The 16,773-nt window shown below is 48.2% G+C and overlaps 1 protein-coding gene across 1 annotated transcript in view; it reads left to right on the top strand.

Annotated features, from left to right (window-relative positions):
• The window catches only part of ADCY8 (adenylate cyclase 8), a 126,902-nt gene that overhangs the window by 84,432 nt on the left and 25,697 nt on the right, over positions 1–16,773 (top strand). The window contains exons 10-11 of the mRNA XM_049632907.1: positions 3,732–3,904; positions 12,520–12,598. Coding sequence (XP_049488864.1) covers positions 3,732–3,904; positions 12,520–12,598 — 252 coding nt within the window. The remainder of the gene's footprint in view (positions 1–3,731; positions 3,905–12,519; positions 12,599–16,773) is intronic.

Below are 16,773 nucleotides of genomic sequence, written 5' to 3' on the forward strand. Positions count from 1 at the left end.
CTGAACGATGTCAGCTGCACGTCTCCAGCCCCATCTGTCTTCCGAACCCCAGCCTCACACCTGCGGTGGCCACGAGCTGTCTTTACTGAACCACCCTCGATACCTAAAGCTTGAGAAGCCTAAAACTGAACGCATTCCCTTTCCCCATCCCTCATTCTGTAGTTGTTTTTTTTTTTCTCTTAGTTAATAGACTAATCCCTCCTGGAATGCTTAGCACCAGTTCCGACTCCCCTCTCTCCTCACCTTCACATGAAGCTAGACACAGCTCTTGCTTCGTCTGTTGGGTAGGTCCCTAAACTTGTCTTTAAACCTTCAGCCTTTGGGGCACCTGGGTGGCTCAGTCGGTTAAGCGTCCGACTTCGGCTCGGGTCATGATCTCACGGCTTGTGAGTCTGAGCCCCTCGTCGGGCTCTGGGCTGACAGCTCGGAGCCTGGAATCTGCTTCAGATTCTGGGTCTCCCTCTCTCTCTGCCTCTCCCCAACTTGTGCTCCCTCTATGTCTCTCAAAAAATAAGTAAATGTAAAAAAAAAAAAAATTTCTTTTAAACCTTCAGCTTTTCTCCATTCATTACATTCCATCCTGTACTTACCCACATCACAGTTTTTTCCTAGATCTACTGAATCCATCGCAAACCTGAAACCCATCCGTGGTTCCTTGTGGACTGCGGACTATAGGGCAGACTTCTCAGCGGTCCACATGAGAGTTTTTGCAACGTGGCTTTGCCAACGGTCTCTGCCCTGCCCCACCTATGAACCCTTTATGTTACTCGGGTCCCCTGTGGGGGGCATTCTAAAGACTATGGGGCTTCTGAGTTCCTGGAGTGACTTAAAGAGCACAGAGACTATCATTTGACAGAAACTGAGTAACTGTGTTAGGTCCGGCATCTTCCCACGTTATTGGAAACAGGAAATTTATGGGTCCAGACCCAGCTGAAAGAGAGATTTTCACGAAGTCCTAATACTTCGGTAGCTTCCTGTTCCTCTCCATTTCCGGGTCCCACTCCCACTATTCATTCAAGCTACGAAAGAGACAGAGGAGAATCTCCTGATGTTATTTATCCAGGGGCCTCTTTCCTTTGATGATCCTGCGGTTTACAGCATCACCATGAGGTTCAGCTTTATACTTTAGGGCGGAAAGTTCCCTAAACTGTGCAAGGCAGTGAGCAGGGTGGTTTGTTTCGGTGGACTGGGGGGAGGTGGTAGAACTGGAGAGAGAGCACTAACCCGGTTGGTTGAGACCACAAAAAGAAAGATCCATCAACCCTTCGTGCAGATATGGGACTGTATTTAACTCTGATAATTTCAGACGTCTTGGCAGAGAAAGGAGGCGGGCAATTCATTTGAAATTGATCTGCCTGCCTATGTTCCTGGCTCCCCTTATGATTTATTATGCGACTTTTTGACTTTTAACCAGGAGTTCTATAGATTTGGTCTTTGGCACTCCTGAGTTCACGTCATTCTATCTTCATAGAATGTTCTTCCCTTTCCATTTTCCATCGTGTGAATCCTATCCATCCTTCAGATCCAGTTCAGATCTGCCTGCCCCACAAATCCTTCTCCAAACGTGTATGCCTTCTGCCCCTGTGCTCCATCACACGTGATCACGTTGCTGGCAGAGCACTTTCCATGGCACATTGTCACTGGTGTCTCCACGTCGGCCTCACATCTTAGACCACAAGATGTGGTCCAGGCCATCTCTCACTCACCTTGGAATCCCCAGCGCCCAACACCCATGCCCTGATTGCAATAGCCACTCCATAAATCCTCTTTACGCTTTTTTAACTTGACTGTTGTGCCCTCATAAAGTTTTTCTCAAGGGCACAGTCATTTTGACAGCTTTGATTTAATACATGATTCATAATTTGCACTGCTAAAACTGTGCACAGCTCTTCATCATGATGCAGGTAATGATGAAACAGGATGCCTCGGACCTATTCATCTTTCCTCTCTATTTGGTAAATTGATGGCACGGAGACATCAAGATGAGTTACCCGAAAATCTTGCCAAGGGAAGATCTTAGAGAGGGGAGGAAAACACATCATCCATTTGAGACAAGGACACAACTGGCTTTACTAAGAAAGACAAAAGCGAAGGCCGCTCCAGACATGGGGATCTGTCGGAACACTGCCTTATTTATTCCTGAGTCTACCCCATGCATCATAATAGCACGGGGCCTTTGCCCTCAGTGGGGTCTCGCTTGATATCACTGTTGACTGTGTACATTAATGGGTCAGTTTGGCTTAGGACCTCAATAAACCTGTTCTGTAGTTATTCGGAGATTCTAGAAATTCTTGCTGGTCTCCTCTGCCCATACAGAAGTGGTCTCTGTCTATAACAGGAGAGAGGAGACCTCCACTTGCTACACAGAGCCATGCATAACAGGGCTAGAATGGATTTTGAGGAATTCTCAAGCTCTGTGTGTCCACTGGAGTCACGGGGACGTGCACAGATGCATCCGGGTGTCCCGGGTGCCATTTGCCAGTTGTGAGAATTCAAGCGATTTACGTGAGCTCTCTGAGCTTCAGTCTCTTCACCTGCGAAATGGGAATTACGATGCCCATCCTGGCCAGTTACGTTGAAAATTGCAAGAGAAAAAGTGTGGAAAGATCCAAGTACGGCCATCAAGTGGCCCTTGATGATGCCGGTTTTATTCTTTTTTCCCACTGGATAGTCAGAATCTGAACCTGTTCATCCAAAATGATACAATGAGCTGCTTCTGTAAGGGAAATAGGCTTCCGGGGAGCGTCCTCCGGAAGGCTGAAATCTGCCTGGGCAGACTGACCCGTGGGGGCCACTCGGTGTTCTAGCTTGAGTGGTGCCAGACTGGCCTTTTAAACAGCTACTTGTAACATAAGGAGATAGACCTTATCCTGGGTGTGGGGCGGGGGGCGGGGGGTGCTGTGGAGGAACAAGACCGTTTCCAGGGCACCTGGAGATGTGCACCAAGGCTTCTCAGGGGCAAGGACACCTGAGCTCACACTTGTCAGAGAAGCGAGGCTAAGTCACGGGAATGAGCTTTGAGCTAGAAGTTGTGGGGTGCAAAGCGGGGGCCCAGGAGGGTCCGGAAACAGCTGTGGGAGTTGCAAGGAGACTGTGAGGCCGAAGCCTACGTTGGGTTTGGAAAGTGAAGGGAGATCTGATCCGTCATGGCCTTGTGAGCTTCCCACTCAGCAAGGAGAACACCATTTGAGGGAATGGTGGGCCAGGGAAGGCCTTCAAGGCGAGGAGTGGGGTGATGAGGCGTGTGTTAGAGATTCTGGAGAGAGAAAGCCAGCGTGTGTTCAGTGAGGGTCGAGGCCCGCGAGGAGACAGAGCTGCCGAAACCGTTCCAGAACCAGAACGGAAAGAGCTCAGAAGGGGAGACTGCATGGATGTGAGCTCTATGAAGGGAGTGGAGTCTGCAGACTGGGGGTGGCCCGGCTGTGGAACATGGGGGGTGGGGGGGGGAGAAAGGCAGCAGAGAAGAGACCGAGCATTCTGGCCTAGGGCTGGTGTAAATGGTCCCCAAACACCACGGAACAGAGGCTTGGGAGGTGGTGGTAAGGCACTGATGAGTTCTCTTGGAGGCTTGTTGAACAGGAGGGCAGCCTGAGGTCTCCAACTGGAGGTGCTCAGCGGCCATCTGTATCAGGAGACACCCCGCCCCCCACCGCCCCGAGCACCCATGCCGAGGAGAGCGAGCCTCCCACATTCCTGTTGAGTCTGACCACCTCCCCTCTCTCTCTTCCCAGTACTTCGTCTTCACTGGGGTGTTGGCCATGGTGACCTGTGCGGTTTTCCTCCGCCTGAACTCTGTCCTGAAGCTGGCCGTGCTGCTGATTATGATTGCCATCTACGCGCTGCTGACTGAGACCGTCTACGCGGGCCTCTTCCTGCGCTATGACAACCTAAACCACAGCGGAGAGTAAGTGCCCGCCGTTGCGTGCTCAAAAAGTGCTCAGACTCCCAGTGGGAAAGGGAGCCGTTGGGAAAGTGATTGAGATGGAGACACCAAAACCTGGGGACTGTTGGACTTTGACTTCTGTTTCTCAGCTCAGGCACTCGCTAGCCTACCAGTCTAAGCAACATCCCCAGTTCCAATCCTGAACATCAGCTTTATAGACTGGACTGAACAGTAACTAAATAGGAGCTCCGGTCTCCTCCACACCCAATAATATGCGATTCCTTCCAGTGTCACAGCTCCGAGACGTACAGGATCTGATTATAATTTGGCTGGGGCAGTATTAACAATAGCAGACATTGTGCGTCGGGCACTTACTATGCTCCTTGCACTGTATTGTTTTTGAAATACAAAAAAGTACCAAAAAAGAGGGGCGCCTCGGTGGCTCAGTAGATTGAGCACCTGACTTCAGCTCAGGTCATGATCTCACAGCTCGTGATTTGGAGCCTCGCGTCAAGCTCTGTGCTGACAGCTTGGAGCCTGGAGCCTGCTTCCAATTCTGTATCTCCCTCTCTCTCTCTGCACCACCCCCCCCAAAAATAAATAAACATTAAAAAAAATGTCTCAGCCTAGATTTCTTAGAACAGAGCCTGAGACAAGGCTGAAGGCTGGTACACCCCCAGGGCAGTGAAAATAAGGGGAAGAGGGCAGGAGGCAAATGCAAGCTGACGAGGTATTCTATGGCCACGTGGACTGTGAAGAGATTGAGGAGAGACACTCAGCTGGAATGTCTCTGGATGGGCAGTGAGGTGGGGGGGGAAAGGCAGCTCAGGGCGAAGAAAGGGAGAGGAATTTCTCCATCGGCTCCAGCCCTTTCCTGGCTCTCGTGAGTCGCAGCTCATTCTCTGGATGAACTTCCTGGTGACAGCCAGTGGCCCCTCACGCAGACTCCGCACCTGCAGTGTGGAGCTTTATCTGAGCTGGAAGTGGCAGAGACAACTCTCCCCTGGTGTGGGAGGCACCGGGCTAACTGAGCCCACAAGGGGCCAACCCAATGAGAAAAAGATGAGGCCAAGATCACCCCCAAAAAAACCTCAGAAAATGTGCATGATCCTAATAAGGTGAACGTCTATGAACCAACCCCTGCATAAACAGTGTTAATAACGAGTCGTAGTTACTTCTGCACTCTTAAAAGGGTAAAGTATTTAAGCTATTTTGCTGAAGTTCTCTTCCCCGGCATTCCTCTCCTCTCTTTCTTGTACGCGCCAATTTCTAATGCACTTAATGTGTACCCTTCCCATCTGTGATTTTTTGTGGTTGTTGTTTTGTTTCATTTCTTTTGAGGTAGGGGTGGGGCAGAGAAAGAGAGAGAATGCCAAGCAGACTCCACACTCAGTGCAGAGCCTGACACGGGGCTTGATCTCACAACCCTCAGATCATGACCTGAACCAACATCAGGAGTCAGATGCTTGACCGACTGAGCCCCCCAGGCGCCCCCCAGGTTTTCTAAATATATATTTAGTTATGTGTGTATTTTAAATTACTTCTAAAATTATTTTGTTGTCACGCAGTATTGTATTTTTTAGTTACGTGTGGGTTGATGTCTACAGATGTAATTCTGTTGACAGCTTTCACAATCTCCGCAGCTGTAATATGTTCCTATTATATAATACAAACGTACCAAAATATATTTATCCTTTGATCTATTAATAGACTTTCAGGCTGTTAGCAGTTTTCCCTACTTAAAAAAACGCTTCAGTGACCATTATCAAAGACCTCTCCTGGAACTTCTATTCGAAAGTAAACTCGCTGCATTGTAGGGCATCCGCATTTCCCACTTTTACGATATTGCGAAATTTGCTCTCCAACGTGCTTAAAACAGTTTCCCTCTCACAAGCCGCGGTCCCGTTGCTTCTGGTTGCCACCCACACTGTCGTTAGACTTTTAAAATTCTTGTTGCATTTATGGGTGTCTCATTATTTTCATTAGTTCCTTGATCATGACTAAGTGTGTGCATTTTATATGTTTGCTTATTCACCATTTGGATTTCCTTTTCGGTGAATTGTCAGATCATATCCTTTGCCTGCTTTACGTGTTAGGCTGTTTGCCTTTTTCTTACGGGATTCGCAGAGGGTCTTTGTGAATTCTAGACGCTAATTTGTGCCTGCTGCACACATGCATCAGACGCTGTATGTATATTTGATCCCCATGGCAACCGTCTGAAGAACTCAGGCTTGGGGAGGTTAAACAGTTATCCTGGGCACGTGGCCGGTAAGGAACAGACCCAGATTCAAACTTGAGTCTTCCTGGCTCCAAAGTCCACCTTCGTCAATACCGCGTAAACTTCTTTTAAGTCAAGCTGAAGAAACTCCCACCGGATGCCCAGGGTTCAAAGACCATCAGAATAGTTCCAAATTAGGTAACGTGGTTAGGGGCGACCGGTGTCCTGCGGCCAAACAGAGGGTAAAGACATGTGGGAACAAAATAAGCCACGTTTGTGGTAAAAATAAAATTAAACCAGCTACAACTTAGCCATTCAAAGGGGAGCACAGCTTCTTTTTTTAAATTTTTTTTTATGTATGTATGTATGTATTTATTTATTTATTTATTTTTGAGAGAGAGAAACACAGTACGAGCAGGGGGAGGGGCAGAGAGAGAGAGAGAGAGAAGGAGACACAGAATCCGAAGCGGGCTCCAGGCTCCGAGCTGTCGGCACAGAGCCCGACGCGGGGCTCCAACCCAGGAACCGTGAGATCGTGACCCGAGCTGAAATCAAGATTTGGACACCCCACCGACTGAGCCACTCAGGCGCCCCTGATCTGAGGTCTTCAGCAAAAACTTGTAGTGAAATTGTTAAGTAGGGTTGTGAACGTAAACGTAATCCCAGGCTCACGGCTGCCAGCGTCCGAGTGTTTTTCTCAGCTTCTTCCTGCGCCAAGGTCGGTTATCGGCTAGGATTGTATTGACTCCCGCTTTGCTTTCAAAGGAACTAAACTAATGAGGAGTGGGAAGCTGCTCGTTCAGGCTTCTCTCTCCACTATGGTGGAAGTCAGCAGTTCATTAGATGCCACTGTGTATCTCTTTGTCACCCACAGCCTGCTCATGATGGTTCGGGGGCATTCTGCGGGTTGCTCCTGGGGGTCAGGTGCCCCAGTCACGAGAAGTGCAGAAAACCTTACACCGGGTGGCTGGGCAGCGTCTCCAGAGAGATGGTCCCACATACTTCAGACGGGCATCTCCCCATCTGCACAACTCCTTGTCTCAGTGGATGACGCTGAGCCCAAAACAAGAGAGGCACCCTCTCCCCCAATATCTTATCAATCCCTGGGGACTCCCGTTCGTCAGCAGCCCTTGCAGAGAAGTACTCTATCATAACACGCGTGAGTACAAGTTTCGGGGTTAAAGGACTTAGGTTCAGACCCCAGCTGTGCCATCAACCAGCTGTGGGATCCCAAGGGAATTCGTGAAAAGTGACCATCTCTCTCAGCCCGGCTTTTCTCATCTGTAACGTGGGGGCAATAACCACTGGTCCAGAGTAGAAGGGTCAGAGAGCTCAAATGTGATCATGGAAACTTGGCACAAGGCCTGGCATAGAACAAGCACTTGATGAGTACTAGCAATTAGTGTCCCACCTGCCCCCTCCACGCTGCAAACGCTACAGTTCTAGAAAGGTCGTTACTCTCATTGCTGCGGTCGCCTAACTGATCTCCCGGCCTCCACTCTCAGTCCACCCCTCTGAAGGCCACCAGAGCCATCTGGTGAACTCATTATCCTTCTTAAAACCCTTAAGGGGCTCCTTATTGCCTCTACGAAGCTAAAAGTTCAACCTGTTTCTCAAGGACTCCACCCGCCATCCTGGTCTGGCCCCCGTGACTCCTCTAGGCTTTTCCTTCTATAGCTCAGGGGCCACAGCGTACCCATCCTGTCTTGTAGCCATAGGAAACCAGGCTGGTTACCCGCCCAGGGGGCTTCTGCCGGACTCGGACATCTCCTTATTCCCAGCCCATCCCTCTCAAGGTCCAGCCCAAGGGCAGTAATGCCCCCTCTGAGCGTTCCTTGCTTTTAACCTGTGCGCCTAACCTCTCATTGCACTTCTCCCTCGGTGTTGCCATCATTACTTTTCACGTCCTCCTCTTCCATTAGAGTAGGAGCATTTGAGGGCAAGGACCATTACTCATGCTTATATTTTGGCACTTAGTGAGGTATCTGGCAGTGGGTGTCCAATTAAAGACTTGTTGGGTGAAACATTAAATACACGAGGGACTGAAAGGAACGTTAGCTCCTTTGGAATCATATTGTACCACTGAGTCACCGTAAGCCAAGCGTCTGCTCTCCACAACCTTGTGATGTTTGCTCACCATCACCCTTAAACCAAGCGTTCCCCATCCAGTAAGCACTTCTGTGTCCCACCTCTTCTAGGCCCTGCAGATTCACAGACGAATAAGACATTGTTTCTATCTTCAAGGAGCTTAGGGGCAAGAAAGTACAAGAAAGTGCATATAGGAGGGCACAGTGGCTCCTGAGACAGCATGACTAAGGTGTGGATTGACAGCCGGGCTTCCCCACGCACCAGATCAGTGAACTAGAGTGAATCGTTTAACACCTGAGCCTCAGTTTCTTCTTTACTGGAAGAGGGATAATGGTACTTAATTGTTGATGTGACAAAGGGCGAGCAACAGGTATGTAGAGTGCTATCAGAGGCGTGGCACAAAATCAGCACGTAGCCGATGCAGCCACTAGTCTGGGGACAGAATAAAGCATCAGTTCCAACTGATGGTGTATTTTGAGTTTCAAAAGGGGGAAATGGGAACTCATAGCTAAACCAAAACTTTGGCCTCAGGTACGTAATCGCTAAAGCTCTGAACTTGGTGCTTGAGATGTGACCTCGCATCTTGACTCTAATAGAAATCAGCTGTGCGAACTTGGACACGTAGCTTCTCCCTGGGCCTCAACCTTAGATCTATAAAATGAGAGCCACCCGAGGGATGTTACATCACATAATATGAAATAGAATGGACCCACTCAGCTCACGTGGTAAAGTATGTAATTACATGGAATTAGTTTCATTATATACACTAAGTGCCAAAGTAGGTTACAAAAATCGTACGAACCATACGGTCCTAAATTTGCAAACATGTTTTTGCATGGAGCGACATTTGGTTGGCTCCAAGGTATTAACCGTTGTTTTCTCTGGGTGGTAGGCTTCAGGACTACCTTTATTTTCTTATTTGTAATTTGCATTAGCTTCCAAATTGACTACAACTAGTATAAATGCCTCTGTAATAAGTAACCCTCAAACTAAATACTCATTTTTATGAGACATCAGATAAGATGATCTCTAAAGACTGTTCTAGCCCTGGAGAATTACATTATTCTACATGTGTTTTCACTTAATTATGCCTCTTTCTGTTAGCATAGGAAGATAATAGTATTAATACCGTGATTTTATTAGTATAAATGAATTAGTTCAAACGCCCTCGGTTTCTCTGCCACCCAATACCAAGCAGAGTATTATAATTTCATACAAATGTTGGTCATTTGGCTCTCTTGGAAGTTCTTCAAAGAATCACAAGAACTACAAAAAATTCCTTCTAGCTTTACGGTTTGTTAATTGTTCAATGTTTATTCATTTTTGAGAGAGAGACAGAGACAGAGTGGGAGTGGGAGAGGGGCAGAGTGAGAGGGAGACACAGAATCCGAAGCGGGCTCCAGGCTCCGAGCTGTCAGCACAGAGCCCGACGCGGAGCTTGAACCCACAGGCCGTGAGATCGTGACCTGAGCTGAAGTCAGACGCTTAACCGACTGAGCCACCCAGGCACCCCTACTTCTAAATTTAAATGATGGTTCTTTTTGGATGTTGCTTGGCCTGGCTGACTTTCTCTGAACATTTTGCCGTCTTTACTCAGACTGTAATTCTTCAGTCTGAAATACATCTTAAAGACTAAGAAACCATTCATAATCATTTTCTCTTTGCTTCTGAATTCAATCTAGTCATCTATTTTTCGCCAACCACTGCTTTCAAGAGGCATTTGTGTTTTCTCTTGGAAGCAGGTTGTTAGTGATAAATTGCAGGCCTTACAAAAGGCTTCCACATGACCAAGAAAAGGATGTCAGAAATGCTCGTCAGAGCAAAAGTTGGAGTTAAACACAGGATGTCTCCCATTCAGACTCAGCCTCGCAGCTATTAAACCACCTAGCTGAACAAGATCGATGTCCCATACCTAGACAACCCGTCCCATCTTTTCCTCCTCAAGTCTTATCATCCTGTAAGACCCAGCTCTTGAATTCCCAGAACATCCATGCTGAGTTACTTTCACTTCCCATGGATTCCCATGGCAACAAGGCTGTATTTTGACAATGGAGTATATTGTGTTATGAACGTACTCTCTGTTTGGTCCTTTCCTTTACTGGACCGTCTTGAGGGCAAAAACAATGTGCCGTCTTCATTTTCCGTATCCCGGCGTGTGCCTGGCACACGTTGGGGCTCAATAATTATGTGCTTCACTGGGGCTGTAGGGAAGAGACACGATAATGAGTACCATCTATTTTTAGCATATTATCTCTAAGGAAAAGCAGATAGAACTAGGAATCCATGAATCTGAATCTTGTTCCAGCCCACAGACGTCCTGGTCCCCTGGGTCCCCGTATGGACAACCGCCCCCCCCCCAACCCCCGCCCCGGAGAAAGAACAGTTCTGTTCCTGAGTTCTTGTTCTATATGAAGAGTTGTATCAGCTGGGAGGGTGTTTTACATAAAGCTAGATGAGAAACTGGTCTTGGGAGCTGAGCTCTTGTCTCCATTTCTTGAGCCCAATGCTACCCTGCTCACCTCCAGGGAGGATAGAAAAGAAAAGGGAAGGCCGGAGACTTCCCAGATGGGGCCATATCAGTGTTCACTCTATCCCTCCATCTAAACACTGCATCTCCTCTTTGATGGCTCCTTGTGTCCTTAAGCCTCATCAGTTAAGTTACTCCTGAGCACACGTGTGCTTGTAGTTGGAAGACAGTAAAACAAGTGAGTGACATGATCTGGGTTTGGTGAGACAAAATATTCAGGCAACCATGTAGGAACAGATGGTGGGGGGGGAATGCCAGGGGGCTATCGGAAGTTATGGTGGCTGTACTCGGGTGTTGGAGGTAGAGATGGAGAGAGTGGATGGACTGGGGATATATTTGGGCGCAAGAGCAGACATGATTTGGATATTGGGGTAGTGAGGGCTGATTCCTAGGTTTGCTTTTATATTTGGCTCAAGCACCTGGGTGAGTGGATGAGGGGAGCATCGCCTGAGGTGGAGAAAACTGGTAGAAGAACCAGGAGGTGATGGAAAGCAAGTCCCAAGGTCCCTGGAAACAATTTGTCTAAAACATTTTTATTTTGAGTTTTCTTCACTGGCCGATGGAAGCCTGTCAAGGGGACTGTTTATTTCCACAAGCCACCAGTGTCCACATTCAAAGCCTGATGTTGCTTCCTCCAAACCCTTTGCCTCCTGGCCTAGCTTGTTCTGGAAAAGGCTTTGTGCTGGGCTGAAATGAAAGAGAGAAAGCGTTTGGAATCAAACAAGGGACTCCTTAGAACTTCTGAATTCCCTGGATGACTGAAAGTCACATCGGTGCTTAAGCACACGCTTGCCACTGGCCGTCTTCAGCTGCCCTCCAGCTTGGTCTTCTGGAAAGTCTGGGACAGACCAGACCAGTGACACCTGTTGGGGCAGCTTGTGCCCCAACAAGCACTGAATGGAGTGTTTGGCAGAGGCGGGGAGGAAAGGGGGTGTCAGTCCAGGAGGAGATGATGCACAGGGAACCAAGTCTTTATTAAAAGATAGAAGAATTGAAATGGGATTATAACAGCGCCTGACTCACAGAACTGATAGAAGAATTTTAAAAATTGATGGAAGATTAAAATAGTGTCCAGCTCATACAGAACTGCCTTAAGAATCTAAACAATCTAAGTGAAAGCACTTAGAACAGAGAAAGCCACATCGTCAGCATCACGTCCCTCTCTCTTCAATAGAACAACATCTAGGGGCACCTGGGTGGCTCAGTCGGTTAAGCGGCCAACTTCAGCTCAGGTCATGATCTCACAGTTTGTGGGTTCGAGCCCCATGTCAGGCTCTGGGCTCACAGCTCAGAGCCTGGAGCCCGCTTCAGATTCTGTGTCTCCTTTCTCTCTGCCCCTCCCCTGCTCATGCTCATGCTCTGTCTCAAAAATAAAAAAAATAAAAATTAAAAATTAAAAAAATTAAAAAAATAATAAAGAAAAACATCTAAAGAAAAAGGAAGGGATCCTTGTCTTCACATGGATTTTTGTGACAAAGTTTCAAAGCTCTTTGAAGTCTGGAAGTGTTCTGCAAAGGGAAGATATTTTTATCGATGTGAGTACATTGTCGAGATGCCAGATTCTAGATTCATCCTCCGGGTGTGACCGAAGTGACTTCCTACCCTTGGGAATCAACTGATTTCTGAGTTAGCCTATGGGGAAACCCTCGGGGCCACAGCCCCTCTCACCTAGTGGGTGCTCAGGAAATAGTCGCTCCTTTCTGTTTACCCCTGTCCTCTCCGAACCCTGGTTTCCTAATGAGTCTCCTTGGAGCCCCTCCGTGGTTGTAACCCTGTCACCGCTTGCCTTTCTTCTTCCAACAGAGATTTCCTGGGGACCAAGGAGGCGTCACTGCTGCTGATGGCCATGTTCCTCCTTGCCGTGTTCTACCACGGACAGCAGGTAATCCAACACTTAGCACCGACTCCCTTCTGTTACCTGGCATTTCCCACTGCCATGAAACTGGCCTACAAGACCTCTGCCCTTCCCTGGAGCCAATGACCTTCAGCTGCTTGCAGGAAGTTGTGATTCTTAACCAATCGATTCCTCGTAAAGCCCACCTCATGAAAAGCTAAGCCGACAAAGATGATTTGGCAAGCCGAGGGGGTTTTAATGCCTTTTAGGTAAATCTCTTTCAAAGAGATCACAGTTATTTAAAAAAAAAAAAAAGAACAAAAAAACTTTTAATTTCTGCCTGAGGCGAACCAGGATCCCTCCTAATTCCGTTGCCTGGATACGGTCATCCCTGGAGAAGCTGTGTGCTGTGCTAGATAAGCAGGCGGGTTTGAGTGTCGGCTGAGCTGGTGTTCTAATCCCACCTTTGACTCGCAGTTTGTGGCCTCAGGCAAGTGACTTATCTCCCTGAGCCCAGACCTCCTCTATGCGCCTCAAATAGGATAAAGGGACGTGGGGGGGAGGGGGGGGCTCTGTCAGTTGAGTGTCCGACTTCAGCTCAGGTCTTGATGACAGTTTGAGAGTTCAAGCCCCACATCAGGCTCTGTGCTGTCAGCTCAGAACCCGCTTTGGATCCTCTGTCTCCCTCTCCCTCTTCCTCTCTCTCTGTCTCTCAAAAATATATAAATATTTGAAATAAAATAAAATAGGATAGCAACACCTGAATAGGGCTGTCTTGAGGAATCAGTGGCGATTACCATGTGCTGCGCTGGCCCTGTGCCTTACAAAAGTATAGGACGTGCTTCGTTACTTCTTTGTCTTAAGCAAAGCAAGTGCCTACCGTTCTGATGCCATTTCCCTATGAGCCTCGGCTCCGCTGGGGTCTGGGGTGGGCACTGTGGCTGGCTCTGTACATAACCCCATCCCTGGCCCCAAAGGTTCCAGTCTCCCAGAGGAGAGAAGAACCCAAATGACGCAAAGAGGGACGTGCTATGTGTGGGTCAGGCTGTCTGAGGACTTCAAGAGTTGGAGCCGCATGAAACGATTCTGCACGGGAGTCTGACACCAGGTCCGCCTTGGAGGTTTGCCTGCTGTGGCCAGTAGGACTTCTCCACGTGGACTCAGACCACGAAGGCTGGGGAGATTTTCCCTCCCTGGTAGTTCCAGGTCCTGCCGGCTCCCCTGCCCTGACCTAGATCCCGGTCCATCTTTCTGTGGTCTGCATGCCTTTCAAAAAAAAAAAGTAACCAGGAAAGGAGAAAAACAAAACAGGAAGGCTCTGGGCTAGAGCAGAAATAGAAACAGAGCCCTGGGAAGTCGCCATGGAAACAGGGAGGTAAGAAACCCTGAGAAACCCTGAAACAGCCCCAAACCCCGAGAACCTAGAAATACATATAAAGTTATGTATGATAAGGGGGAAGGGAAAATGTAGTCAAGGGAGGAAAGGAGGAGTATAAGGACTTGGCCAGGAAAGAGGAGGAGGGAGGAGTCGCGATGTATCAAGTGACTGGTGTGTGCCTTTATTATCTCGTGGAACCCTTCCAACAACGGGATTTGGTAGTTTACAGGTGAAGAAAGTCATACTACTCAGCTAGTTGGCGGGAGAACTAGAAGTCCAACCCTGATCTTTCTCCAGAACCTCCCCTTTTCCACTTCTCTAGACTGGAGAGAGACAGAAAGAAGTTAACGCACCAACACAACGGCCCAGGGCATTCAATCCTGCAGCGGGACTTTGATTTGGTTTTAGATTTTAGCTGGATTTATGGCAAAACAATAAGGCACACGGCGAGATCTAGCCGTTTCCAGAATTCCTGTAGTGAGGTATTTCTGGATCTGTCAGAGCTGGGGTCATATCTTCCATGTCTTGATGGCTTCTAGAAGTTACAGAGAACTTAGTCGGACGTGCAAGTGGCAGCCCATTCGAGGGCTATGAAGACGGAGTCAGAGGAGAGGATCAGACAGAGAAACATACCTATGCTCCCCACTCCCCACCCCCGTCCCAGGTTTGAAAGTGACAAATGAGCAGCCCTCAGAGCTAATTAAGACAGAGCAAGTTCTGAAGTGAGAGTCCTCATCCCAAATTAAGAAAGATGTTCCTTCCTCCTCTGTCACCTTAAGGAATTATTTTGTGCCCTGGCAATGCTCCTTCTCCAACACCCCTTTAACATTCTGATTCAATTTATTCTGTTCTCCGTTTGTCCTGGGAAACTGACAACCTAACCGTGTTAAGTTTATGCATAAAGTAGTAGTATATTTGTGCATAGCGAGGGTCTGCATGGTCAAGTGACATCTGATATGTTTCCCTCTTATTTTTAAAAAATGTTTAATGTTTATTTATTTTTGAGAGAGAGAGAGAGAGAGCACAGCTGGGGAGGGGCAGAGAGAGAGGGAGACAGAGGACCCGATGCAAGCCCCGTGCTGTCTGTGCAGAGCCCCATGAAGGACTCGAACTCACAAACCGTGAGATCATGATTCAAGCCAAAGTCAGGTTCTTAACGGACTGAGCCACGCAGTTTCCCCCCCTCTTATTTTCAACTTTCAGAAGGCTCTGAAATTACATAGTCACATCCCATAATGGTAGCAGTTACAGGTATCCAGGGTCTGGAGTGGGAAAGAAGTATTCAAACCGCAATTCTGCCACGTGGTGGCCATGTGACCTTCAGCAATTTACGTAACTCTTCGAGTCTCAACTTTCCCACCTGTAAAATGGGTACCATAATAACATTTTTCGACTCCATGGGGTTGTTATAATATTGTATGAGAACATAACTATAATATACTTATCCCCGTGGTTTGCACAAAGAAGCTTTCAAAAATGGTAAGCTATGGATATTTTACTTGGAAAACAAGCCCGAGACAAGCAGGTAAAATATTACTATCCGTCTGGTCCCAAGTCATCTGAGGTCATAAAACCAATAAGGAAAACCAGACAGAAGCAGGAATCCGTTACCTGGGTCCATTACCTCTCCACCACATGTCCCTGCCTCTCTTTGTTAGAAGATTCTTTCAGCAGGATTGCATCACTTCTCTGTCCTCTGCCAGGGTCCTGTTTATCTGAACCAAGTCTGTCTCCTCCTGCCACCTGGGTCTGCTACCTGCCTCCACCAGTTTCCCTTTGTGACTCAGCGGCCCTCGATTTTTTTTTAGGGCTGAATAATGCCCACTGATGCCTGGTACGCAGCAGCCAGCCCGGTGGGAGCATGGGTAATTATATGCCTCCAGAGGGACTGAGGGTGTTATGTAACTGAGCAATTAGGAAATTTCATCTTGTACATACGTCGAGGTGATATGCCATCGCTTCCTCCTCCCGTGAGGCAGGTGAATGTTCTAAATGTTGGACAGGAGAGAGCGGTCGGGTGCCTCTTGCTTCGCCTGGTTCACTTGCAGCCCCCAAGGTGTGGACTTTGCCTCGGGGGCTCCATTTATAGCAGAGGAACCATGTCTAGTCTATGCACAGGGACAGAGGTTAATAAGGTCTCCAGTCACCTCCTGGTCAGATGAAGACAGGCACTGGGACGGTGTGGCTTCGAAGGGAAGACCCAAGCGTCGGAACAGAATCTTCTTCTTTGTTTTTTATTCATTTATTTTGAGACAGAGAGAGAGGGGGGCAGAGAGACAGGGAGAGAGAGAGACTCCCAAGCAGGCTTCACACCATCAGTGCCAGAGCCCCATGAGGGGCTCCATCCAACAAACCCGTGAGAGAATGACCGGAACTGAAACCAAGAGTCGTACGTGCAACTGACGGAGCCGCCCGGGTGCCTTCATGGGAACCAAATATTCTTAAATTTGAATCTCAGCAGTGTCACTGGAGGATGGGTGACATGGAGAAATTCAAGCCCCTAGAGCTGCCCGTCCTTAACCTGTAAAATGAACAGGATGACCTCACCAGCGAAATGGGACTAAATAAAGTGCCGACCTTGCTGAGTTGTGTGATGAAACGTAGGAAGTGCCTGGAACCGCCTGGGCCAAGGCGAGAGCTGGGCCAGTGTTAGGCATCATGACGTGCTAAGAACCTGGCCCAAGGCTGATGAACGGTATGTGTTCGTTCTCGAGTACTCTTCTCGTAGAGCCAGTTCTCTCGTGCTTTGGTAACACTCAAGAGAGAGATGGCATTTCCAAGTCCACTGACGTCTCTTAAGCAAATGCTGAAGAATTTTCCTTTTTAAAAACTCACCACCCATGCC

The sequence above is a fragment of the Panthera uncia genome, chromosome F2 (genome assembly GCF_023721935.1).
Source record: "Panthera uncia isolate 11264 chromosome F2, Puncia_PCG_1.0, whole genome shotgun sequence".
In the NCBI taxonomy this organism is placed as follows: domain Eukaryota; kingdom Metazoa; phylum Chordata; class Mammalia; order Carnivora; family Felidae; genus Panthera; species Panthera uncia.